At 50.8% G+C, this 24,617-nt stretch overlaps 1 protein-coding gene across 45 annotated transcripts in view; it reads left to right on the top strand.

Moving 5' to 3' along the window:
• LOC105484109 (calcium voltage-gated channel subunit alpha1 C) overlaps positions 1-24,617 on the top strand; it is a 649,973-nt gene that overhangs the window by 582,946 nt on the left and 42,410 nt on the right. For 15 of the 45 annotated variants that reach the window (XM_071070633.1, XM_071070626.1, XM_071070625.1 and 12 more), the window contains 2 exons: positions 7,998-8,081; positions 22,491-22,523. In XM_071070633.1, coding sequence (XP_070926734.1) covers positions 7,998-8,081; positions 22,491-22,523 — 117 coding nt within the window. Of the gene's footprint in view, positions 1-7,311; positions 7,396-7,997; positions 8,082-22,490; positions 22,524-24,617 lie in introns of all 45 variants that reach the window. The other 30 variants (XM_071070627.1, XM_071070634.1, XM_071070642.1 and 27 more) reach the window with 8 other exon arrangements.

Genomic DNA, 24,617 nt, shown 5'->3' with positions numbered 1-24,617 from the left:
AGTGCTGAGCAGGAAGGGACCTCTCTGATCGGGGTTTGGAAAGCTCTGTCCATGGCCTTGGTCCCCTGGATTGGACTGGAAGGAGTTCTAGGCAGGCAGGAGGTTTTGAGGGCTGCCACAGATCCAAGCCCTCCTGCAGCAAAGGGGAGATTGCTCATCCTTATTCCAGCCACACCTGATGCTACTTGTGTCTTGCCTTCCTTTCCTCAGAGTGCATGGTTGGTGCTGTTCATTTGAGCTTAAAGTTGCCGGTGTGCATGGCCGTGTGTCTGCCCAGCCTTGCCCTTCTCCAAGGAGGCGTTGATTCAGCACCCTAGTCCTGAAGGCACCTTTGCAGAAAACGGCTCATTTATTCCAGCATGAGTAGTGCGAGGCAGCTGTTGGGATCCCCCAATCTACCCAGGTGCAAACTGAGGCAGAAAAAGAGCCTCCTGAGGCCCCCAAAGGGAGCTTAACCAATAACCCCATATTTTCATCTGCTCCCGGCGGGGAAGATGGCAGGCTTCAGGAGGGCTGATTCATGTTTGTATGCCCAAGCCTTGCTTAGTTACAGACCTCTAGTAAGTGCTTATTATGTGTTGATGAGATAAATAAATGAATGAGTAAATAAATGGACGAAGGCCTTCAAAAATGTCCTGGGGAGGAAAAGCCTTAATTCCAAAGAAAAATGGGAGCAGAAAGTGTCCAGTTAAAAGTCTGCATTTTCAGGAGTGTGTGTTCCTCCTGCAAATAGGAGAGCAGCCCCCCTCGCCTCCACCCACCTGGGGTCCTCTCATGAGGCAGGCACCCAGCCCTCTGCCCACTCCTGCCCTTAGTCCAAGTAGGTCTCAAGCTGGCTGTGCAGAGTGTGTCTTGGGGTGCTTCTGAATTAACACATCACAGGATGGGAGCTGACAGAGGAGGGCAGAAATCCCCACCTCCTCCCAGGCTGCTGGCAGCTCTGTGCTCCAGTTATGCCTTCTCCATTAGGCGCCACTAATTTCCATGATTACTGTTATGTCTAAATGGCATCCTGGTGTAATACAATTTATATTATCTCTGCTTGGTGTCGGTTACCATTGTTTTCCTGATATTCAATGGGATCAACTCTGCATAGACACATAGACACGCACTGAGACTTCACTGCCACCACCGCCAGCTGCCAGTGGGACCCAGCTCCTCTCCCCGGTTCATTCAGCTCTCATTTCTGGGACCCAGAAATGATCAGTGTTTCCAGGAACTGGGCATGGCTCCCTCCCTCACAGCCACCTCTGCCCAGCCCCCTGCCTGGCGCACCTGCGCTCTCTCCAGTGCTTGCTCACTCAAGCAGGACCTCTGCTCTCCTGCAAGGACCCCCTTCCCTAGGTCTGGTGAAGCCATCTGTTGCTCCTCCCTCAGCCCCGCCCCACCTTGGCAGCCTCCAGCTGCTTGCTGACTGATGTTCCTAACCCTGTCTGCAGGGGCCCTTCAGAGGACCCTTTGTCCTTTTCCACTCTCCGTCTCAATCTCAGCAGCCCCACTTCTAATCCAGCCCGGAAGTCCTGCAGCGCCCCCAGCCAGCGCACTCCGTGCCCCGTGTGTCCTAGGAGGGGAAACCAGGTGTTCAGAGTCAGCTTCCCCACAGGCCCGGGGCACTCAGGAGCTGGCTGCCTCCCCTATGTTTCTTCGGGCAGATGAGGAAGGCAGGCAGGAAGGAACAGAGAAGAGAAATGAGTTACAGCAGTGACAGCACCTCTGCCCTCCAAATGCTGAAGACTGACAGCACCACCCCAGGCGAGGAGTGAAAGGTGTGCGCAATTCCTCATGGACGCCTTCTTGCCGCCAGCCTGATGGAAAGCCGGTGCTGCGTCTGAGGAGATGGCAGGGCGGCCTGTGCTCTGGGCAGAGAAGAAGCTAAGGATCCGGAATTCAAAGGCAAAGGCATGCACCCATCACCGCTTCAACAGCAGTCCCCTCGCAGCTCTCCTATAGCAGAGACAGAAAACGGGGCCCCTGCCGCCGCCCCTCTCGATTAAAGAAGAGTGGCTGTGCCTTCCTCGGTGGGAAGAGTGCTTCCTAAGAACCTAGCAGTTCATTGTCTACATGACCTCCAGTCTTACAAAATGCAGCTGTGACAGCCTGCACCCTGTCACCAATCTCAAACGGTATCAGCCAGATTTCATTCAGGAGAGTTTGAATACTAGTGACCTGGAGGATGGGCAGAAAAGGCCTGAGAGACAGACTAAAGGAAAACTCAAGATTCCAGAACCTTCAACTTCCTCCTTCCTCTTTTCACATACCTAGGCTTTGTCCCCCTGGTGTTTAGTCCCACACCCAAAATAGAACCTGTGACTCCTACCTCACTAGGCAGAGCAATGCTGCTAAATAATGACAGTGGCTGACCGGGCACGGTGGCTCACAGCTGTAATTCTAACACTTTGGAGGGTGGAGACAGGAGGATCACTTGAGGCCAGGAGTTCTAGACCAGCCTGGGCAACATAGCAAGACCTCATCTCCCCAAAAAGTTAAACAATTAGAGGGGCGTAATACTTGGGAGGCTGAAGAGTTTGAGACCACAGTGAGCTATGCTCATACCACTGCACTCCAGCTGGGGCAACAGAGAGAGACCCTGGCTTTAAAGTGAATACTTTTTTAAAAAGGTAGAAATTCAAAGATTTTGGTCATTAGAGGGCCAGGCATCCTCTCTCTGGAACATTCACACATCCAGAACACCTATTCCCGAGGAGGCCAGATAGAGTCAATATAAAGAATAGATATTAAAGGATTTTTTCAAAATACTTTCCCAGGTATTGGTCCTCACATTAACCCTATGCAAGACATAGGGCTGGTGCTAGTGTGGTTAATTATCAGATTATGATTGCCTCCCTTCCAGAAAGCTCAATCTCCAGCCGACCAGTGATGATGAGATTCTTGAAATGGCCCTTGAAGCTGTAATGAGGTGGAAGCCTCTGGACTCTGGACTCCGGTTACTTCTTGTTGTTAAGCGATTGCAAACAGAGGGCTTGGGAAGTGCGCCTCCAGTTGGCAAGAGGCCCACGATTTATTACATAGGTAGTCATCCCATCCCTTTTCCACTGGGAGTTGGGCGTGTCTTGTCCCCAAAAAGCAGAGAACACCCGGAGGCAGGCATTTTCCAGCCAGGAAGTACCACTGGACCATGGCCCCACAGTTAAGACACAGTATCTGGGACCAGAAGAAAGCAATGAAACGTCAGGACACACGGGCCTTGTGGGTGGGAGCAGGAGAAACGGCAAGTTCTGAGTGCTTTGGATGCATGGTCTCCTCTCACCCTCACCTCAGCTCTGTGCTTTATCCCATGTTCTAGGTGTGGAAACAGTGGCATAGGGAAGTTAAGGTATTTGTTCAAGGCTACCCAGCTAGTCAGTGGCAGAGGTAGTGTCTGAACCCAGATCTGCCTCCAGAGATCCTGCTTTTAACCAGTATGCAGCCTCTTTCGACTTGGCATATCTCCAACAATGGAGCCAAATCAGGGCGTGGATAACCAAAATGGAAGAAAATCCACAGTTCCTGTGCGTGGGAAATGCATCCCTTGATGCTTTTGCAGCAGTTGTTCCTCCCCAGCAATGACTTTCTGATGTCAGTATCAATTTGGTGTCCATTTTCTCAGCCCAGGCCTATCAGTGAGTGGAGGTGCTGCGGCACTCAGGCCTGGGTACTGGGAGCCTGGGGTGCACCCAGGATCTGCCCTGGGATGGCCAGAGGAGAGGCCCATCTTAGGAACACATCTCCAGAGTGGGAGTTGGAAGGGAGAAATCCACTCAACCTGTGGGACTGGGGGATGGCGAGGGCAAGGCTTCCAGCTGCAAAAGCACTTTCCCTTCCGGGCAGCCCGCCCCGCGTGGCTCTGAGGAGCTGGACGGTAAGAGGTTTGGTTTGCCACTTCAAGGAGAGCCAGGGAAACCCTTTCTCCAACCCCTTACTTCTCAACCATTTGGGACACAGTCACCAGAGAAATAAGGGGCAGCAGGTATAACCAGGCTCTGGGTCAGACTGAGTTTGTAAGACGTGTATGATTTTTTTCCCACCCTCCCTTCCCCATGACAGCCTTAAAACCCCTATTACTAATGGTTTCCAGCAACCAAGGGGGTGGCAAAAACAGAAAGAAGAGAGAGGAGACAGCATCAGGCCCTTACACTCCAGAGAGCGTTGGGAAAAGTAGTCCTCCTAGGACCCAACCACCTGGGGACTTGGGGACCAGCAGGGAGGACCTGGGCCTTGTTTCTGGGCCGGGTGTGGTCCAGGTGGGAGGAAGGGGCTGTTGAAATAGTGGGAGGAGGGGACAAAGGGACAATGGGGATGGAGGCCCGAAAGCTGGACCTGAAACTGTCTTCATGGTCCAGCTGGAGGACTGAGGGGCTCTGGGCACCAAGGGCAGGACGGTGGGAGGATGGGTCAGGGTGAAGAGCTGCCTCTTAAAGGGACCCTGTTTGCCCGCTAGACATGTGCCCTCACCCGCTGCATTCCAGCTCTGCGGAAATCCCCCAGGGCTGGGTGCACAGGAGCTCTTGGCAACAAGGAACCTGGTTGGTTTCTGCAGCCCCCCAGGTAGTGTGCCACCAAACAGAGATGTCAGTCTAAAGCCTGCAGGAGCACAGCCTGCTGAGGGCAAGTGTGAGGCACGAGGCATTAACTCCAACAGAGCCCAGCCAATGCCAGTCCAGTGGAGCCATGGGTGGAGGGGGGCTGTGGTCAAGAAGGAGGGGGCTGTGCCTTCTGTCTGCACATGTACGAAGAAATCCGGGAGAAACAGTGACCAGGGGTGCACAGCCAGGCGGTTGACAGGGTTCCCTTAGGTCTCAGCCCTTCACCCTTGTGCGCCCGCTGATTAACTGTGTGTGTTTCTCTGGTTTTCAACACCAAACCTTTGCTCTGTTCTGTCCATTTCTTCCTTTTCCTTTCTCCATCTCAGAGGTGTTGCAGACCAAGGCCAACTTACCCATTTTGTTTCAGGTCTCTCTGGTGGACGAAGATTCCAACCCACCCTCCTTTCTTGAGCACTGACACTCACACCGTCCTCTCTCTCTCCTCCTGCTCCCACACCCAGATAATGTTTTCTTGCACGTTTTCTAGGCTGATGCAGAGAATTCCTGGATTCTGCTCTTGTTCTTGTTTCTCTCGCTTCTCTTCCTTGACTTCCCTGCCCTTCCCTTCTGAAACAGCTCAACCCACAAAGACGGTATTCGTATCGAGAGGGCCGCCCAGTGTTTTCTGAAATCTAATTTTAAGACGTATGCATAGCTGTAGTTCATCTGGGGTCTTCACTCTTTATTTCCCTCTCCCCAAAATCACTATTCTCCTTTTGCCCTGTGAATGATATCCGAGAACCCGAGAGCAAATTGGTTATTTCCTGCTCATAGCACGTGACTTAAATGGGAGAAAGAGGTGCCTCTGCCTCATAGGCTCCACTATATTCAGAAAAATATCCTGGGAAGCCAACAAGGAAGCCCTGATTTGAAGCTGACCCTCACCTCACCCACGCCCTGGTCAGCTAATCTCTGCTTCCCCCATCCTGGCTGTCCGGAGTCTCTGTGGTGGTGTTTCTGTTTTCTTTTGGCAGAAATGCCTGGGAACCGAAAGGCCCCTTTCCCTGTGACCTGACCTCCCACGCTAAGAATAACAGCCCCAGGACAGCATGTCTTTCCGTCCCTCTGGAAAGAAGGCATGGCTGGGAAGTGGGAAGTTAAGAGAGCTGAATAGAGCTGGGAGGAAAGGGAAGAACACAGATTCTTGGCTTTGTGAGTAAAAAATAAAGAGGAAAGGTTGGCAGCCTTCAAGTGAGCTGGGGAGAGATCTGGGAACCTCTCGGAGGATGCTTCATGCTTTCATACCCCGTCCGACCTCTAGAATTCCACCTCCTGGAAGCCCAGAGGGCAGGAAAATGCTGGTCCCAGTGAAAAAAATGTGGCCAGCCCTGTCTTGTCCCCTTTGCAGACCATATCTAAACTAAAGGCGTAAATGTTTTTACTTAAAGAAAACAAATGTCTGTAGTACTTGGTCCTTCCTCCTCTACCCATGGGGAACATGACTGCCTGTAGCTGGGGGTCTATGTCCCCCGTTCGGTCACAGAACATTGCTCTGCAGGCTCCTACACCTCTCACACCCAAGAAATCCATCTGCTAAAAAGTCCACTCATCCAGGACACCAGGGGTCCTATAGGGTCTCTGGGACAGCCCATTCCTTGGTTGACCAGTTGTCCAAGTACATGAAAAACCTCTTTTAAGAACATTCATCCCTTCTCTTCTCCAAATATGGTGAAAAATAAAATCCATAGCTACAGAATCAAGTAGTAAAGTCAGAACACGGGTCTTCCCCTTCTGTGCCAGAATCTCTCCTTTAGGGCACCACTGCTCTCATCCCCTTCTAGGCAGCCAGCCTCCCCCAACCCACCAGCCTGTCCCCAGCAAACCCATCCTCAGGAAAGGCTTTGATCACCGCATGCCCTCTGAGTCGCATTTGCATTCAGCAGGACCCTACCTCAAAATGACCATGAAAGAACCTGGGGAGGTGCTTAGAAAGCCTCAGAAAGCCCTCTCAAGAGCCACATAACCCACTCCCAGAGTAGGAGCCCAGCCTTGCCTCTGTCTCCTTCCCCTTAGGAAGTCTTTGCCAGGGTTGGAACTGTCCCTAGAAACACTGGGCACCCAGTGCAGGAACTAGGGTTACCCTGATTTGATTTGCAAAACTTGCACTTATTATGGATCTTATTTTAACAATTTGGTCCTTCTCTTATTTTTGAGCTTTATATGAGTCACTTCTCAGCCCAGATAACCTGCCACCCTGCGGCCCACACTGATGGCTGTGGTTTTCAAAGCCTTTTTCATCCCCAGCTTCACACATAGGACTGAGCCCATTACCCTCTGAGGGGTCACACACCTGTGTTCCCTCCGTCCAGATGGGCCCTTCTGCTAGAAGAGGACTGGGGGTGAAGGAGATGCTCAGCGTGGACTGAAAAGAGAGCATAGTAGCCACATCCTGTCCCCTGGTGACTTGCACTGCACCACCCCCACACCCACTCCTGCCCCTGGTGGAAAGTGGACAGGGCCTCTGTGGAGAAGGGGTAGGGTGGGTGGATCTGTAGGATGGGGCCGTGTGACGGAGGGAATGTGGGCAGTAGGGTTAGTGTCACCTCCCTGCTGCTCCTTCCCTGCTGGTGCTCCTGGGCTCCTGGGCTCCTGGCCATGGTGAGGGCGTCCGGAACTCCAGAGGCAACACGGAGGTGCCTGGACGATGATTCTGATGGTGGTGTTGCTCTGTTCTTGTCTGTCTAATATTCCTTTTTAATCCCCATCCTGCCTGCCCTCCCTTATGTAGGGTTACTTTAGTGATCCCTGGAATGTTTTTGACTTCCTCATCGTAATTGGCAGCATAATTGACGTCATTCTCAGTGAGACTAATGTGAGTATTACTCTGCCCTCCCCAGGAAACCTCCTCATTCCTCCTTCTCTGCCTCCTCTATTTCTCTCTCTCTCTCTCACTCTCTCTGTTTACCTTCTTTTATTTTTTTTTTTAATTTCCTGTTTTTACCCGCCTCCAGTCATGCCTTTTATTGAACCTGCCGTCGTCCTGTGGGGAAAAAAAGTGGGAGCTTCTCCTCCTTTTTTTCCATTTACCTCAGCTCTGCCCGGCGGTGCCGGGCTGGGGCGTGGAGCTGAGCAGAGGGAGTGGCGGTGCAGGGGACACACCGCCCGGCTCCCCGGGGCGGCCACAGCCCCACGCCACCTTTGAACTAACCCAGCTTTTGTCAGGCCTCTGCACCCTGCGAAAACCAGGTTATCCAGGTTTGAGCCGCCAGAACTGTAGAGTGGTAAGAGAGTGTTTAATATGCCCACGTAACCTCTTTCTTTTCTCATTTTTTTTCTCTTCTCTCCCTTTTTCCATGCCTTTTTTTTTTTTTTTTCATTTTTCCTCTTCCCTTTTGTTTTGTTTTTCTCCTTTGTTGTTGGTTTTTTTTTCTTCTCTCTCTCTCTCTCTCTTCTCGGCTTCTCTGCCCCATGCAGCACTATTTCTGTGATGCATGGAATACATTTGACGCCTTGATTGTTGTGGGTAGCATTGTTGATATAGCAATCACCGAGGTAAACGTAAGTACATGGCGTCTGTACCTAACTGTCCGTGCCTGCTCTAACACTCATTTGTCTTTCCCCGGTTTTTTCGTTCATTTTATTTCCTCTCCCCACCTTCTTATTTTTATTTCTTTTTTTTTTTTCTAATTTGTTTGTTTCAATTGGTTTGAAGGTTTTTTTTTCCTTGTTGCTTTATTTTGAAAAAAAAATTTTTTTAACTTTGGAACGCATTAGGCCTTTCCCTTTTCTGTTAAGTTCTGATTGCTGCATCTTCTCTCTCTCCCGTACAATCAGCCTGGCATGAGTCACACTGTATTGGAGGAAGCAGCTCTGGGAGCCGTGGAGTGAGAACATGAGGGGATGTTTGCCACTCTGGACAGCTGCTGGGGCAGGGACCCAAACCTCTTCTGACCTCCACCTTCTCCTCCAGCCACTGCCTTCCCTACTCTCTCCTTTCCCTCCCCACAGCATCTTAGAAGAGAGCTCTCTCAAAGTAGAATACCCTGCGTTAAGGCTAAGACTCAGCCTACATAGTCAGCCATAGCCCACCCTCGCCCAAGGACCACCCATCATCTTGGGTTGAATGGGCTGTGTTTCCATTTAACATCAGCAGCCCACGCAGGCATCCAGGTCCCTGCAGGCTGGTTTGGAAGAGGAATGAGAAGAGGAGAACCAGTCATGTCTGGACTCTTCTCTAGAAGTAGTGGGTGACCTACTGAGAGCTGCTCTGGGTGGACCTTTCCTCCTATTTGCTGTGGAACCAGGCCCCATGTGAGCGCCTCCCTCCCACATGCACCTGCCACCCCTGCCCTCGACCCCTGACCTCTCACACCCTTGCCTCTGGCTCCCTAGCCTCAGACAGAACCCCAGCCTCTGTAAGGCCTCCTGCCACCTCCTTCTCCCAAGAGGTGCCTCCTCCTATACAGTTCCTATCAGTTCCTGCACATGTCTTTTCTGTTACCTGGCATGTTTAAATCTCTCTTTATCTATAGGCAAGCCTTCTTGCGGTCAGTCTTTAACATGTGTTGTTTAATTTTTTTGTCATTATTTTTCCTTAATTAAGAGACTTGGTAATGTTTGCATAGACTTTTGATGCACTGAACCATTGAATAACAGCACAGAGCAGATGCTTTAGAGTTTTGATCTAAGATGTTTGGAACTACCCAGCCCACCACCCCCAGCTCCTCCATGCACCCTTACTCCCCTCTCCACTCCATCTTTTGCTCCCGGTCAGTTACACTGCCATGTTACTTTGCCTGCCAGATTCTTCCAGATTAGAAGTCCCTGTCTGCTCCTCTTCCAGCAGATGGACTTTGGAAAGCGGTTATTACACTTGTCCTGTGTCCCCCACCGTAGCCTGGTGCCCCAACCCTGCTCACACTATAGCTCCAGAGACCATGGCCCATCTGTCTCCCTGTGTCTCTGAGAACTGTCTTTGTCCCGTGTGTGTCTGTGTGTATATGTGAGTGCATGTCTGAGTGTGTGTGTGCACGCACGCATGTGTGTATGTGTGTGAGTGTATGTGTGTATGTGCACTCTCTCTTAACTTCTCCCAGTAAATCGTCAGATCATTTTTTAAATCAATATTCCTCCTCATGCTCTGAGACTCCCCTCCACTTTCTGAATGGACTTCAGTTTTGCAGCTGGATGAGCTCCAAGTTGCTGTTCCCACTCATGCACATAAAGGCCAGAGCTTCTGTGCCCAGAGCTTGTGCCATGCAGTGCTCAGCCCTGGCAGACACTGCAGGGAGAGAAACAGGAAAGACAGGACAGCAGTGGGCTCTGCCCTCAGGAGGTTTCCTTTCCAGACAGCAGTGCAGAGCCACACAAAAATCTATGTAGAGGAGCCGAGAGCCCCACAGCAGGAAAACGCAGAAGGGTGGCTGTAAGCTGCCCCCTTTTGCAGAGGCCTCACTGCAGCTGCTCCAGGGGTCCTGTGGGTTCTTCCTACAGTCGGTAAGGCCCCTATCACTCAGTCTGCCATTTTCTCCCAAACTATTCACGTCTTTAAAGAAAAAGAAAAAACAACAAAAAAGCATTTTCTATAAAATTTATACAGAAAAGGGGGCTCTGTTGGGAGTAGGGAGGGGGCCTGGACCCATGTAGCAGCTCCTGACATCGGAATAGTGGTTTTCTATTTACAAATCACTTTGCATTTATCTGACTTAACGCTAAACTACCCTTCGACAGGTAGGAACTCTCATCCCCAATTTGCTGATGCTAAAGGTGATGATGGAGAGATTAAGTACCTTTCCAGTGCCTCAGAGTCAGCCTAGCCCTCCTGGGGCCAGCTCACTTCCTGCTAGGCCAGAATTCCTGGTTTCTATACTCCACAATGCCTTTTGGTAAACAGAAACCTCACCTGTCCCTCCCGGTGTACTGCCACCAGCCACAGTTTACTCAGAACTTACGTTCTGTAATTGATATCTTAAATAACCACAGCGTTTTTTCCACTTTGTAAATAAGCGATAATCAGCCCCGCTGAGAGTTCCACTGCCCTGTGTCCTCCCACACTGAGATGCTCCAGCCCGAGGCACTCGTGGCTTTGAAGTCCCACTGAAGGATTGTCGGGGGACAGGGTGGCAACTGTGCATGTGACTGACAGCAAGAGGAGGTGTCCTGAGACCCGACACCTATTTCAGAGCCACTTTCTCCCTCTCCCACACAACTGATGGCTTCTGAACCAAAAGAACAAACATAACATCCCCCAAGGCAGGAAGGCGGTTTGGGAGAGGAGAAAGCTGGACTTGAAGTCAGAACACTGGCAGATTGTTGAGTCTTGCTGCTGCTTCCTGTCAGAGCGTTACCAACATGCCCAAAGACTCTGTTTTTTCATCTGTCAGAGGAATGTGGTATTTACAGCAGTGTGTTTTGAAGCTCAAATAAGAGCATCTATTTAAAAACTCTATATAAACTGGTAACGCACTGTGGAATGGGAGAAACCGTGGCACCCAAGAAAATGACATTCTTTCCAAATTTACTGCTGGTGTCACTCAGAGGGCCTAGTCTCCAACCAAGACCTTTTGGTTAGTCTAATTATAACCTACAACCCACAGTCGAGAGCCCTGTTTCCCAGATATGCTTGGACCCATAGAGCTGGCCAACAGATACAACCGGATCAAAACCAGCACACACACACATACCACGGTCCATTACTTTGAGGCCTGGAGGGGCCTGCTCTGAAAGCACAGTCCGGCTTGACCCTGTGCTCACATAGCAGCCAGTGTGAGGGATGGCAGCTTAACTGAGCAACACCGCCTATCCTCAGAGGTCACTCCCTCCCACTAGATGGTTCTGCCTGTAGGACATTAGCCCTTATGGACAGCCCCAGCATTCTCTTCCCAAGCCCATGGGATCCTTCAGAAAATCCTGCATCCCTGGGCCCTGCTCCGGGCCTTCCCAGATATTTTGAGTCATACTCTCATCACAAGACATATGTTCCCAGGGTAGTCTATTTGGAAAGAGTCTACATTGTCAGCTTCAGTGTAATCCATGAGGGCATTTTACCTGTAACCTGCCGTCTTTAACTCCTAAACCCCTCCCCAGATGCCTTCTCCACCCTAACTTTCCTCCAAATCGTCCCCACATTTACACTCCCCTCACCTTTTCTCTTTCCCGGGCTATGGGGCCCTTCCTCTCAGGAACCATCATCCATTCATTCCACAGCATTCAGAGTCTCACTTCCTATATGTCAGGCACCGTTTGAGGCACCTGGGATCCATCAGTTGGCAAACCAAAAGCCCCTGCCTTCACAGATTTGCACTGTAGACGGGAATAGTCAGACAAGTCACAATGCAACAAGGACAGAAAATAAGGAACTCGTACGGTGTGTTAGAAGATGATAGACGTTTCAGGAAAAAAAGTAGCCTGATAAGGGGGCTCCAAGGTGCTGGGGAGCAGTGATGGCAGGCGCTGGTTTAAATAAGATGGGCTTCCTTAAGGAGGTGACAGTTGAACAACGTAAAGACATGAAGGAATTGAGGATTCTCCATGCGGAGATCTGGGAGAAGAGGTAGCACAGCAGGAGGAGCCAAGTTGGCTGGTGCAGACTGAGCTGGGAAAGGAGAGGCGAGGGTAGCAGAGGGGTAACTAACAGTGTCCTCATTTGGGCTTTTACTCTGAGCAAGAAGGGGATATACTGGTGGCTTTGAGCAGAGGTGTCACGTGACCTGACTCTGGTTTTTAAAGAGACCAGTCTGGCTGTCTGTAGGAGTCAAGGGTGGAATCTGGAAAATCATTTGGAAGGCAAATGCGGTCATCCAGGTGGAAGATGTCCATTGCATGGAGCAAAGTTGTGGCAGTAGAAGCGGTGGAAAATGGTCAGCCCATCACTCTGTTTTGCAAACAAAATTAACAGTGTTTCCTGACAGACTGCCTGGGGGCAGGAGGAGAATTGCCCAGGAGGACTGGGAGATTTGGCCTAAGTCAGAGAAGGATGGAGCAGTTAGGCAAGGAGGCGGGCTGGAGGCGGGGCCTGTGTGAGTGAGGAAAAGCCAGAGCACGGTTTTGACGTATCTGTTAGCCCTTGGAGGGGAGATGTCAGGTGGACACACTGGTCAGAGGCCTGGGGATGGAGTCATTCACAACAAGATGGTACCCAAAGCCCTGGCACTAGAGAAGAAGAAGCGACAAGAGGCAGAAGAGTGGAGAGGCCTGGGCCAGGGCCTCTGGTGCGAGGAGATCAGGACCCTCCAACTTCTGTTCATCTGGGAGATGCCTCTGAACAACTGCCAGATGTCACAAGAGGACTGTCTTCAGGCCCCCTCATGCGGTCATGCTGAATTCTGCCTCAGTATCTGAGCCATGGGCCCCTGCCCTTTTCCTCCCAGTGCATCACCTGGGTCTAAATCCAAGCTTTTCTTCCTCTGTAGCCGGGGAGATAAGAGTGCAACGTCCTGCTGCTCTCAGGAAGCCTCTTGGTCTTCCTCGGTGCTTGGGTCTGAAATCATATTTTCCTGCAGTTGTTCATGAAAGTTACTATAGCATCAAAAGCTGCTCCCTAAACATCCCAAACTGGAATTAATTTGACTGCTTGGACCAACAGCATTTCCCGACACCCTTCTTTTTCATTCTGTATTTTAAAATATACTGAACAATAGAACATGCTGGGCAGCCTGAATTCCTGCATTATGGACATAGAGAAACATTCCCAAGTTGTGAATGAAGAAGCTTTGGTTATGCTTCCAGCTCTGGTGACTTAGAGCAATGAACTCCGTTCTCTGGGCCTCCATTTCCTTGAATGCATAAGTGAGGAGTGAGAGGTTTGGGATGGTCTCTTGCAACTCCGGCATGCAGTGATTCTGACTTGGGCATTTTCTGACAGCTGGAGGTGGACGCTTCATTGCCCCCATTGCCTTGCTGGGTTCTGAGGTGGTGTTTCCTGTCATCAGGCACCCATGGCTTCACGGGGATGATTCCTCTAGGGATGGAGTCGTCTGCATAGAGATAATCCGCAAAGCCACAGGGCTGAAGCAGAGCAAGGGAGGAGAGGCTCCCTTGGCTTTGGTGGAGCTCACGTGGAGATTCTGCAGAGAAGAGGAGCAGGAGAAAGACCTTCAGGGAGCAGAGCAGGCACAGTGAGGAGAAAGAACACTGGCCCTGGAGCTTCTGGGCACAGCCCACAGGAGGAATTGGTGAAGGCTTTGCACGATGCACAGACGTGTCCAGAGCAGGGAAATAAAGCTAAGCGAAGGTGGCAGTGGCTGTGAACATGAGGAGAAGAGGACCAACATGAGCACGACCTGATGAGCACGGACCAGGCATTGTGCCGAGGACACCATACACATGATCGGATGAAAACCGAGCGCTTGCTCTCCACATGAGGAAATCAAGGCTCAGACAGGACAAACCTCTGCCCAAGGCCACATGGTGAATGGGAGGCAAATCTTGGATTCAAACTCATTTCTGTCCAAGAATTGGCTCTTGTATTTCCACAGTGCCCGCTGGCTAAATCCCTGGGCCAGGCTGGCCTGGGCATGGCATCACTGAAGGGCAGGGCCCAGTGGTTCCTACACTCCTCATTCAGTGCCTCCTGGCAACAGGACTTGGGGTGGAGCTGTCTGACTTGACTTCTTTGTGTCGGTTGATGCTGCGGATGCTGGATCCACAAAGCCTGGGATCCCCCTGGGATGCTCAGACAGAATGCAGGCTACACCAGGATCCGTGTCTCTGGTTACAGGGACCAGAAGGCAAAGGCCAGGAGGCGTGGAGCAGCACCACTCCCTTTACCCAGTTGGCATCTGCATCTGCAGCTGAAGAAAGAGACGGGGAGCCAGAGGGAGCAAGCGGCGACAAGGCAGGGCAGGGAGTGTCCAGGGATCAGCATGTCGGGGTGCTGGTCCCAAGTCTTCCCCACCTTCAGGCCCTGAAAGCCTTTCTACTTTAGCATCTTTCCACCATAGGCCGAAAGGCACAACTTCCAGTAACTGTCACTCACTACTCCCCACAACTAGCAAGCCGGGCTCCTCTCTGAGTCTGGGTCCTGGAAGGATGGAGGAAAAGCAGTCAGTCCTGAGTCAGAGAGAGAGCTGCTTGCTACACGTCCGCCCCCTCAGGGGTGAGTCAGCTCAGCCTGCACGACTCCAGCCCTCTCTCTCGGCCTGCAACCCACAGTGCTTGCGTTGGACAGCAGGCCTGGCTCTCTCCGTCTGCCTTTGTGGCTGTAACCACGCCCACTGCCCCATGCCATGGCAGAGAAGGGGCTAGAATAGGCAAAAGAAAGGCAAGGCTGGACGGGCGTGGTGGCTCACGCCTGTAATCCTGGCACTTTGGGAGGCCGAGGCGGGCGGTCAGGAGATCGAGACCATCCTGGCAAACACGGTGAAACCCCGTCTCTACTAAAAATACAAAAAATTAGCCGGGCATGGTGGCGGGCTCCTGTGGTCCCAGCTACTCAGGAGGCTGAGGCAGGAGAATGCCGTGAACCCGGGAGGCGGAGCTTGCAGTGAGTGGAGATCGCGCCACTGCACTCCAGCCTGGGGGACAGAGCGAGACTCCGTCTCAAAAAAAAAAAAAGGCAAGGCTGAGTGCCCTCCCGCCGCCCATAGTTATGATGAGGGAGGAGGGTAGAGAGATGTGGTCAGAAAGCAGATCTGTCCAAGGACATTAGGGTGTACATACCTTAGAGACCACCTAGCCCAAACCCTTATCTGTTTATTCTTCAAAGGTACCTTGAGCATCTGCTCTGTGATATTGCTTGAGGATATACTAATTTTCTAGGCGAGGACACAAAAGGCAGGAAATAGGTTACTCACGTTCACAGGTTTTCCACAGCAAGCTGACTGGAACTCCCAGTCAGTAGGGGGCTCAAGTGGGTGCTGTTGCCAGCCATTGTCTAGGTGACATTGGTGGGTGTGGCCTGAGCTGGTTCTAGGACAGATAGATTCAATCAAGCTCCGTGGTCACAGGACAGCTGGGTGGGGCAGAGCTTATCCTTGACACCTCCCTCCAGCCCCACTTCTCATTGCTGCAGCCTCCTGTTGCCCTTGGAGTCCCTTCCAGCTTCTTCCCACTTTGAGCAACACCCCCAACCCCAACAAACCTAATGCTACCAAGGTGCCTTGTTTCAGAATGAAGTGATTCCAGCACAGTAATTCGTGCTGGGTGGTAGCAGCTCAGTGAGCGGCCCTTCTAATAAATCGTCGACCTTGAAGAGAAGGCCATGCTCCGCCTGCAGGTGGAATGTTGACTGTATCTCAGGTGAGCCTTCAGCAGTGTGACCCCTGAGTGGGGAGGATACTTTCGTGAGGTCCCTCCCCATCCTCCCTTTTCCTAGTCGCTCTTTGTAGAGCAACTAGGTTGTTTTCTACTCTGCTTAAGAGTACAGCTGGCCCTGGAGAGAGTTAGCAGAGCCACCCTCATTTTCCTAGAAGTGGGATGAAGCATCTGACCATCAGCAGTCCCCTGGGAGGAGGCCAAAGGCCCCGGATCTCAAGGTCGAGGGCAAGGCTTGCTGTGTGAACTGGTGTGATGTTGAGGTTGAGGGGGTGGGGACAGAGAGACGGGCCTGAGAAGTGGCCCGGTTCAGGGAGTCTTCTCAAAAGCTTTGCCTTGAGAAGTACCCTGCAGGTTTGACCCAAAAGGTCCTGGGAACCTGTTTTTTTATAGGCATCCAATCTGGGTTCTTAATTCAGCTGTGTGAGATTGCCAAGGTCCTGATGCGGCTCTGACCCGTCCAGGCTCCCCTTGCCCTCTGCCTTCTGCCCCATACCGTGTCACTTTTTATTTTCCTCAGATGCTCTTTCCTTTCCTGTTCTCATCTTATCAACCCACATGTGACCCTCTATTCCCCTCCATGTTCGGGCGGAAGTTGCCTAGCACACCCCTTGCTGTGGCCAGACAGCTGATTGTACCTGACCTGACACTTCAGTGTCCGACACTTTAGTTCCTACAGGCTCAGCAACCTGCTGTTGGGGTTTTTTCCAGAAATCTTGTAAAGCAAAGGCACCTAGAAGATGACATGAGCTGGTAGTGAGGAGACACAGGCAGGCTCAAAGATACGTAGGGTGCCTCGAGAAGCACGGCCATTTCTGTTCATGCCCATTTACTCTCATAGTTGGTGCTCCCACCCTGGAATCATCTGTTTGTTTCCTTTTTGAGTCTCTGCCCCTCCCTGCCTCACCCACTGTCTGTTTCTCTGCCTTTCTTCTCTATCCTGTGGCCTCTCCTTCTGGCATAAGGAATTCTTTGATGCAGTTGGCACTGCTGGCACACTGATTTCATTCGTTTATCCTTCATGGGCTTTTCGTTGGTGGAGGTTGGTTTGTTTGAATGACTAGATGCTGGGCTGTCCTTCCCAGGGGAAGATGAAACTCCCAGGCAATTGTGTAATCAGTCTTGTTTAGTGTGTTTCTGGCGGGTAATACCACCTTGAGAGCCATCAGGTTGCAGATGATAACAGTGAGACCCTGAGGCTTCAGCCACTTCCAGCCAGCAAACTGGTCACTGCAGCCAGCAGCACAGGGCATAGCTCTCAGCCATCCACAGCTTCGTACACAAAGCAGGAAGAGCGAAAGAGGGCCAGGAGCCGCAGCCCCATGCTGGGAGCCCGCTGCCAGTCCCCTTGGGGCCAAAGGCCCCTTGAGGGAAGTTCTTAAGGGGCATTTCAACTCAGTGTCTGTAACTCCAGACACACATGAAAGGCAGGAAAGGCCCTCTCCTTCTAGCTGGAATTCCACTTGGGAGCAACACGAAAGCCCGTGGGCTTCCGACCTTGGGGAGGTGGCCGGGGACAGAGTTCTTTCCTTGGTCCCCGTCCATTTTTAGCCTTATCCTGGTGCGTTCGTTCCCTGCCCTTTGTCTTCCTCTGCTCAGTGCTCCTCCCCCATCACTTCCGTCTCTCCATTCACACCAAACCAGAATGGGAATTCTGCTGAAAATTGCTTCCAACGACACATATCTCATTCATTTGCTCTTTTGTCTGAAAGCCACTGGCCTCTACCCTCGGCTCCTGTCTATCCCAGCTGACGTGTGTTTAACCTTCGCCTCTCTTAGCAAGTACCTGTTCATTCAACTGTAGAAGTCTTGCAGTTTAAAACATGCTTTACTTTGGCCTCCTTAAAATATCTTGCCCTGCTGCCATCCCCAGTGGCTCCAAGAGTCAGCACCTCCTGACTCCTCCTGAGATAATATGTTTCTCCTGGTGGGAAGGGGAGATAAAAGGATTATGAGGACCCACATACACACCCTTAACCTACACCTGCTGGCTCCTGACTATGAAGTTGGCGTCAGATGTCTCTAGCAGCTCCTGACCCTTGCCATTCCCAGCTCTCTCTGTGCACCAGCCTGACCCACCTCCTCCCAACCTAGATTAACTCCAAGGTCTCTCTCTCAAAAGCCCACCCCTTGGTCTTCCTCCACACCATGACACCCCCCAACAGAACCAGCTGTTGTGTCTTGCAGATCAAATTGAGATTAGAGGTAGTACAAGCAGAGAAGTGGAGCATGGGGAGGGGGTACCAGCTGGATCAAGACCTTCACGTGGCTTGGAATGAAATTTATATCAGATCCACCTCCCTAAGTTCTGGACAAGACATTTAAAAAAATACAACAAGGGTTCTGTAGCAGGACCACGATTTAGAGACTCACAATCCCATGACATTACTTTTGACATCTGTTTCAGAGGTGCGTGGAATCTCAGTGACACTGAGGTCATAGCGTTATTTCAATGGCAGCCATTGGAATTGGACGGTCCTTTTCTGTAGGGCCAAGAGCCAGCCTTCCCTGGAGGAGATGAGAGGTCATCTGCACCTTTCAAAATCAGCCTGCCAAGGAGAATGCAGCCATGGCTTATGCCCCCTTCACAATGCTCTCTGGCCGCCTGACCACAGGAGAGTATGGTGGAGGACAGCTGGGCTGGGTATTCCAGCCTAGAGATCTACTGCTCAGCCCCTGAATTTCTATAATCCTTACCCTTGGCTGTGCTTTCAAAAAATAATTATTTAAAAACTGTTTTTCGTATGGTGAAAAGCTATTTTTCAATTACCTTTTAAGTCTCCAGAGAGACCATGTAATGTGGCAACCAGGAAACTCATCCCGCGGCCACCCACACCATCCTGGTGGGAAAATCCTCCACCTGGGAGGATCCTGTCTCTGCTGGCCTCTGGCATTCCCTATCACCCCTCAGCATCCTAAATGTGGCCTAGACCTGGCATTCCGATGAAAATAAGTACAGTGACTGCCTTCCAGAAACAAAGACTTCATCCACTGAGGTGTTACTTCTCATTTGACCCTGAGCTTAATTCAGAAAGACAGCTTTCCAGAGACCTCCTCTCATTAGCTGCCCTGCACCGCTCCTCTCCTCAATGCCACTTCTGCCAAACCAAGGCAATCTGCATAAGCATACTGAAGGAAGGAAATCGGCTCTCCTTTCTATTTGCCCTGAGCCTGTTATCTGGAACCACTAACCAGAGCGCTCTCTCTCTGAAAACGCCTGACCTCTGCCTGAGATACGGAGTAATAACCTCATTTCATTTATATCAATTACGTGAAAAAATTAAGTTAATTGCCCCGATATCGTGCAATCGTTGAAAATTACCAGGTCATTAGAAAACAAGGATGAAAGAGTTGGCTGCTCAGAAATTTCTCCACGCCTACCATTAGTGGAGACAGTGCCGTATTAAAAATCAGCCAGAATGTTCAGGTTATGTAAGCAGCTCTGATGGCTGCTGTAAAAGGGGAATGCAGTCTCCAGGCTTGGGGGCGTATGTCTTCAGGGAATCCTACAGCCCGTTTCTTCCCCCAGAAAGACCACAGATGGAGAAACTACAGACTAACTCAAAGGCCCCGGCAGCAAATCTGGGAAGGGGTCAGAGATGAATGGCCCAAGTATTGATGGCTACCAACAAATTCTGAATTTACATGCAAAGGTAGAACTGATGCTTTGTAGTTTCTCAAGGCGCCATACTTGATATTTAAAGAGAGTGGTAAACCACAGAAACATGTCTCTGAGCTAAAAGTGCTGATCCTGGGATACCACAGATGTCCAACTCCAGCAAGTCCAATCTTTCCTTCCATCTCAGAAGGGGATTCACTTGCCAAGGGGAAAGGGTACCAAAGACCAACGATGACTTGGGTTCATGTAGGAAACGTCTAGGGCATCAGTAGACCTTGGGGGCCTTGGGGGTGGGGGCTGTGTCTTAGGCTGCTTCCTATTGTTACCATGTAGAAATCACTCAGGTGTTGCTCTCTGATTTCATCGTGAATGGTTTTTGGTTTTTGAGACCACAGACCTTGTAAACGTAGCTCCTCATGTGAAAACAAGTTTGTGTGGTGTTAGAGGCAACACTGTCTCAGCTAGTCAAAAATGCCCTGTGAACGGTATGGCTTAAGGCTCAAGAAAAAGTGAATCTTTGAGTCTCTAGATTCTTCCAAAGTTGGTCTCTTAGGAGAGTTGTCATTACCGGGGCGGGAGAATGCCATGCATAGATCTCAGAAAGTCTTCATTCCTCCTCTTTCTACTGTCCTCATAGCTGCTCCTGACTTTTTCTTGTCTGCTATTATAGAGACATGCCATAGAAAATGTTAAATCAATACATGTTATTAAAATACAAAATACTATCAAGATTATCAGAACAGACCTAAAGTCAAGTCTTGAAGTGAAATATGACTTAAATAGACGAGGTCTTAAATGGGAGCTATAAAATGCAACAAGAGAAAAGACAGTTAAGACAAATGTTTAAAAATCTAAAAATCCCAAATGAAGGATTCTGAATGTTTAAGAAGTAAAATGAAACCGGTTTTGTTTTTTTTTTTTTTGTTTTTTTTTTTTGGATGCCTAGAGGTTGGTTCAATTAGGCCAGGTAAGCCAAATACCTGGGTGTGTTGTCAGAATTATCTCCATTTTGGTCCTGTTCAGGCTGGGATTGACCCAGAAGACCTTCAAGCATTTGCCCAGGGTTCTTAGAAGTGATGAGCAGCTGTGATGGTTTGCAGGATGGATCCAAGAGGCCAGCAATGGCTCAAGCTTCCTGGGAACTCTGCCCAACACTCTGGAGTTAACGTGGTGTAGGTTACCTCCCTCTGGGCCTCCCTCCCTGCCCCACTGAAGCCTGAGAAACATAGAACTCCTTGTCCATGAGCAAAAGAGCCCAAGCACTGGGCCAGGAGCGGGGCAGAACGATGCCAGAGGGTAGCCAGACCTGACCATCCTGGGCAACTATCACACACCAGAGGAAAAGGGGTTTAGGTGCTTTGCCAAGAAATTTCTTCTGTGCATGCCTGTATGAGAGAGAGAGAGAGAGAGTGTGTGTGTGTGTGTGTGCGCGTGTGTCTGTCTACCTATGTTTGTCTCTGTGTTCAAGCTCAGCCTGCTAGCCAAATCCTAGGGACCCCACACCCTGCAGTCACAAGGATTGACCTGGCAGGTGGAATCTTCATGAAGCAGAAGCTGAGATCTAGAGAGTCAGATCTAGAGTGTTCTGTAAAAGCCTAGAGAAGCGTCCCTTTCTTTCTCTTCCCTCACCTCACCCTATATCTTCACCATCCCCTAAAAGGACATCCTACCAACTAGCTATGAAAAAAAAAAAAAAATTTTTGCTGAGAAATCTGTTACCCAAGAAATATTTCCAGGCTGCAAGCAAATGTCTAGTTGTGCACATTTCCATCCTTCAAAAATTCCATTACACGTTTTCCTTGTTTGTACCTTAAAAACAAATACAAGAGCAACCATCTGAAAGTGGAGGGTAAAAGCCAAGTCCTGATTTTCTAGAAAGAGTTAGCAGCTCAGATGGTCAAGATCGGTTGGGGCTGAGCCCTCTGGGCTGGAGCCCAAAAAGGAAGGGCATCTTCCCAGAGCCAGGCTCCAGGAACTTGGGGAGAGGGCTGGCCCTGGGATACTCACCAGACGCCAGTTTCTTTAGCTTCTACCCCCAAATGAGTTCAGCAGTCAGATTCGTGAGAACAGCTTCCTGGGGTGTTCGTATCCTGAATTGTGTGCAGGGCTTTCCAGTTTAGGAAACAATTCAACACTCATTATTTCATGCCAATGGCCAGGGCTTGCCGCATCTATAGACTAACTGCTAAGCAAGGCCATCTCTTGCCTGAGCCTGAGCTTTGAGAACAAGCCCCATTATGGAGTGAGTTGAGGCCACCTCTGGAGGCTCTCCTCAGTGTTGACTTGAAGTCATTCTCCCCTAAACCTGAGACGCCACTGCCCTTGGGCTGCTTTGCTTAAATATATGTGGGCAAGGATAGGCCCTGGGGTTAGCGAGGCCTTCAGCTGGTCCTGCCTGGGGTAAGCGAAAGTGCATAAAGCCCAAGTCCTCAAAGGTTAACAATGGCTAATAAAATTAAAACAGGCTTGGCACAGTGGCTTACACTGGTAATCCCAGCAGTTTGGGAGGCCAAGGCAGGAGGATCACTTGAGGCCAGGCCACGAGTTTGAGACCAGCCTGGGCAGTATAGTGAGACCCTATCTCTACAAAAAGAAAAAAATTTAAATTAGCCGGGCATGGTGGCACGTGCCTGTAGTCCTAACTACCGGGGAGGCTGATGTGGGAGGATCATTTGAGCCCAGGAGTTCAAGGCTGCAGTGAGCTGTGATTATGCCACTGCACTCCAGCCTGGGCAACAGAGCTGAGACCCTGTCTCTGAAACAAAACAAAACCAAACAAAACAATTACAAACCTCCATCCACAAAATCCCAAAGACCTCATCTGCTTATGTAATAATATTACGGGTGTGAGTTTTAAAGGTCTTAGGCAGGAGAATGCCTGTGGGTCCTTGTTTGACATGAGACCCAGCAACACAGACCCCACAGTCTCGGGGATGCCCCAGGACCTGCCAGGCCTACGCTTTCACGTTTCTTTCACTTGTTTCCTTTTGCCCTCTTCTGCCACTGTGTTGCTCCTGTGTTAGCCAAGACCTAGAGTACCGGGCATCTTCCTAGGAGGCTCATTACAGCTTATCTCTATCTGCCTTTCTTTAAAGCCAGCTGAACATACCCAATGCTCTCCCTCTATGGTAAGACCAACCCTCCCGACCATGCTCCCGGCTTCCGTGTCCCCCTCTAACACCCCTACTCTCCCCACCCTGATCTCCAGAGTCCCTGGGAGCCCCGCCTGGCTCTCACTGCATGTGGCCACCGTGTCTGCCGTGTGCCTTGCCTGCCTGTTCCCTTCTCGTGTGAGCTGTGAAGATGCTGTTTGTGCAGTGGTGGTGTTTTACCCCTGAGCTTTCCTTGGGGTGGTAATTCACTGTGATCTTGACTATCTAACAAGCCACTGGGAGAGAATGGGACCTGAGGGCCATTTCCTGTTAAACGCCCTGAGGACTCCACGGGCCAAAGCCTCTGACCTTAATCTGATGTGAGAAATTTGCAGAGGGTACCTATGAGAGCCATGGGAGGGCTCCAGGGTAAGGAGGGAAGAAGGAGGTGTTCTAGCAAGGGGATGGAAGGGCGGACGATGATTCCTATTCATCAGTGTCTGCAGCTCCTAGCTTCCCTGTGCTTCAGGTGGAAGTCCACCATAGAAGGTTTAAGCTGGGATTTGTTACTGAGAGCATGATTGAATTTCCAGGCACTCCAACCTTGCTACCCCTTGCATTTTTCTAAATTCCTGAAGTCCATTAAAATTAGGCTACAGCCACTGTTCTGCAGCAAGCTGGAAGCAGAAAAACGAGCTCCGTTGATTGGATCACTCCTGTGGTAGGAGTCTCTGATTCGCTTTGGCTAACGTGATAAAAGAGACGCCATTCAGTGTGACCTTGAAGCCTCCTTGGCCCAGGCTCCTCCAAAAGGCTGCCGTTACGCATTTCAAACCGGGCCAAGTATGAGTTTTTAGAAGGACCAGTGGGGTTGACTGACCAAGCCGCAAAGTCCACAGACCGAGGCAAGCTTGGGTGGGTTGATGTGTTTGCCAGTGCAGCCAGGCAGGGCCAGGCAAGGCTGCCACAGGAAAGGCTGAGCCCGGGGTGCTCTACCCCGCTTCCTGGGGACGCTGCTTCCTGGATCAGCCGTCTGGATCTGCCTCTTTTTTGCATTGTCATGTGGTTTATTAGAGCAAGTTGGTGTGTCCAAATGGCAATGTGTTTGTTCCCCTTCTCCAGCAGCGTGAGGAAACTGCAGCCGCAGGGGAGGGTTTTGAACCGTGGAATGGAATTCACACTGCAAGCTTGGTGTTTGGTGTTTTCTTTTTTTGTTTGTTTGTTTTGTTTTTTTAACTGAGCAGATCCAGATGCCCCTGTGGCACCAACTTCTCAAACTCTTGACACTTGGAGCTGAAGTTCTCCACTTAAGCTTGTTCTTTCTTTTTTTTCTCCTTTCTCGAACATGGTGGAACTGACAGCTGAGTTACAAAATCCTAAGCCTCCTCTGCATACTCCTCTGGGGGAACACAACCTCCTTTTAAGGAGTGAAAATAGAATTTCAAGTAGATACACAGGTGATAGAAATACAGAGATTAAGGGCATCAAAGGCTTCAGAACACACAGGCAGGGCAGAGCCCAGGGCAGGACAGGGCTGCTGCCTGCAGCTCTCGACCCAGCCCCTCAGGTAACCGTGCAGCCGGTCCTGAGACCCACCAGTCTGTCCCCTGCCTTGAGGGGAATGGGAGCCTTAGGAGGAACTGAGGCAGCTCTGATTTTGAAACATAAGGAATATTTTTGCTCTTCTCCTGTCTGGAAGGTCTGGAAAGCAGGAGAGGTCTCTAGCTTGCTTGTGTGCAGAGTGGTGGCTGCCTCCAGGTCTCCCTGCCTCCCTCATAATCTCCTGTCCTGCATAGTGAGGGAAGCGGCCTCTGATGTCACACCAGGGTCGGCCAGAGCAGGCAGTGCAGTTAGAAGGGCTTTAGCGCTGGATATTGCCAGGGAGAGTCTGACCTAGAAATAATTCAAGATAAAAGGCAAGGTAAAGCAAGGAGTGGGGAGGGCCCAGGTGGCCCCAGTAACAACCTGAGACCTCCCACCTCAGGGAGGTGTGGACGGGAACAGTAACAGGAAGCCCCGAGGGTCCATTCTCTCCCGGTGCCCGCAGGGCTGGGTGAGCTGCACTAGCTCCGGATTTGGCAGTGGCTCCCTCCTAGGTTCCTGCTCACCAGGCCGGTGTGGGCAGAAGGA

Source organism: Macaca nemestrina, chromosome 10 (assembly GCF_043159975.1).
Source record: "Macaca nemestrina isolate mMacNem1 chromosome 10, mMacNem.hap1, whole genome shotgun sequence".
Taxonomy (NCBI): Eukaryota; Metazoa; Chordata; class Mammalia; order Primates; family Cercopithecidae; genus Macaca; species Macaca nemestrina.
The sequence above is the reverse complement of the archived record's forward strand: the minus strand, read 5'-3'. Positions and strand labels throughout refer to the sequence as shown.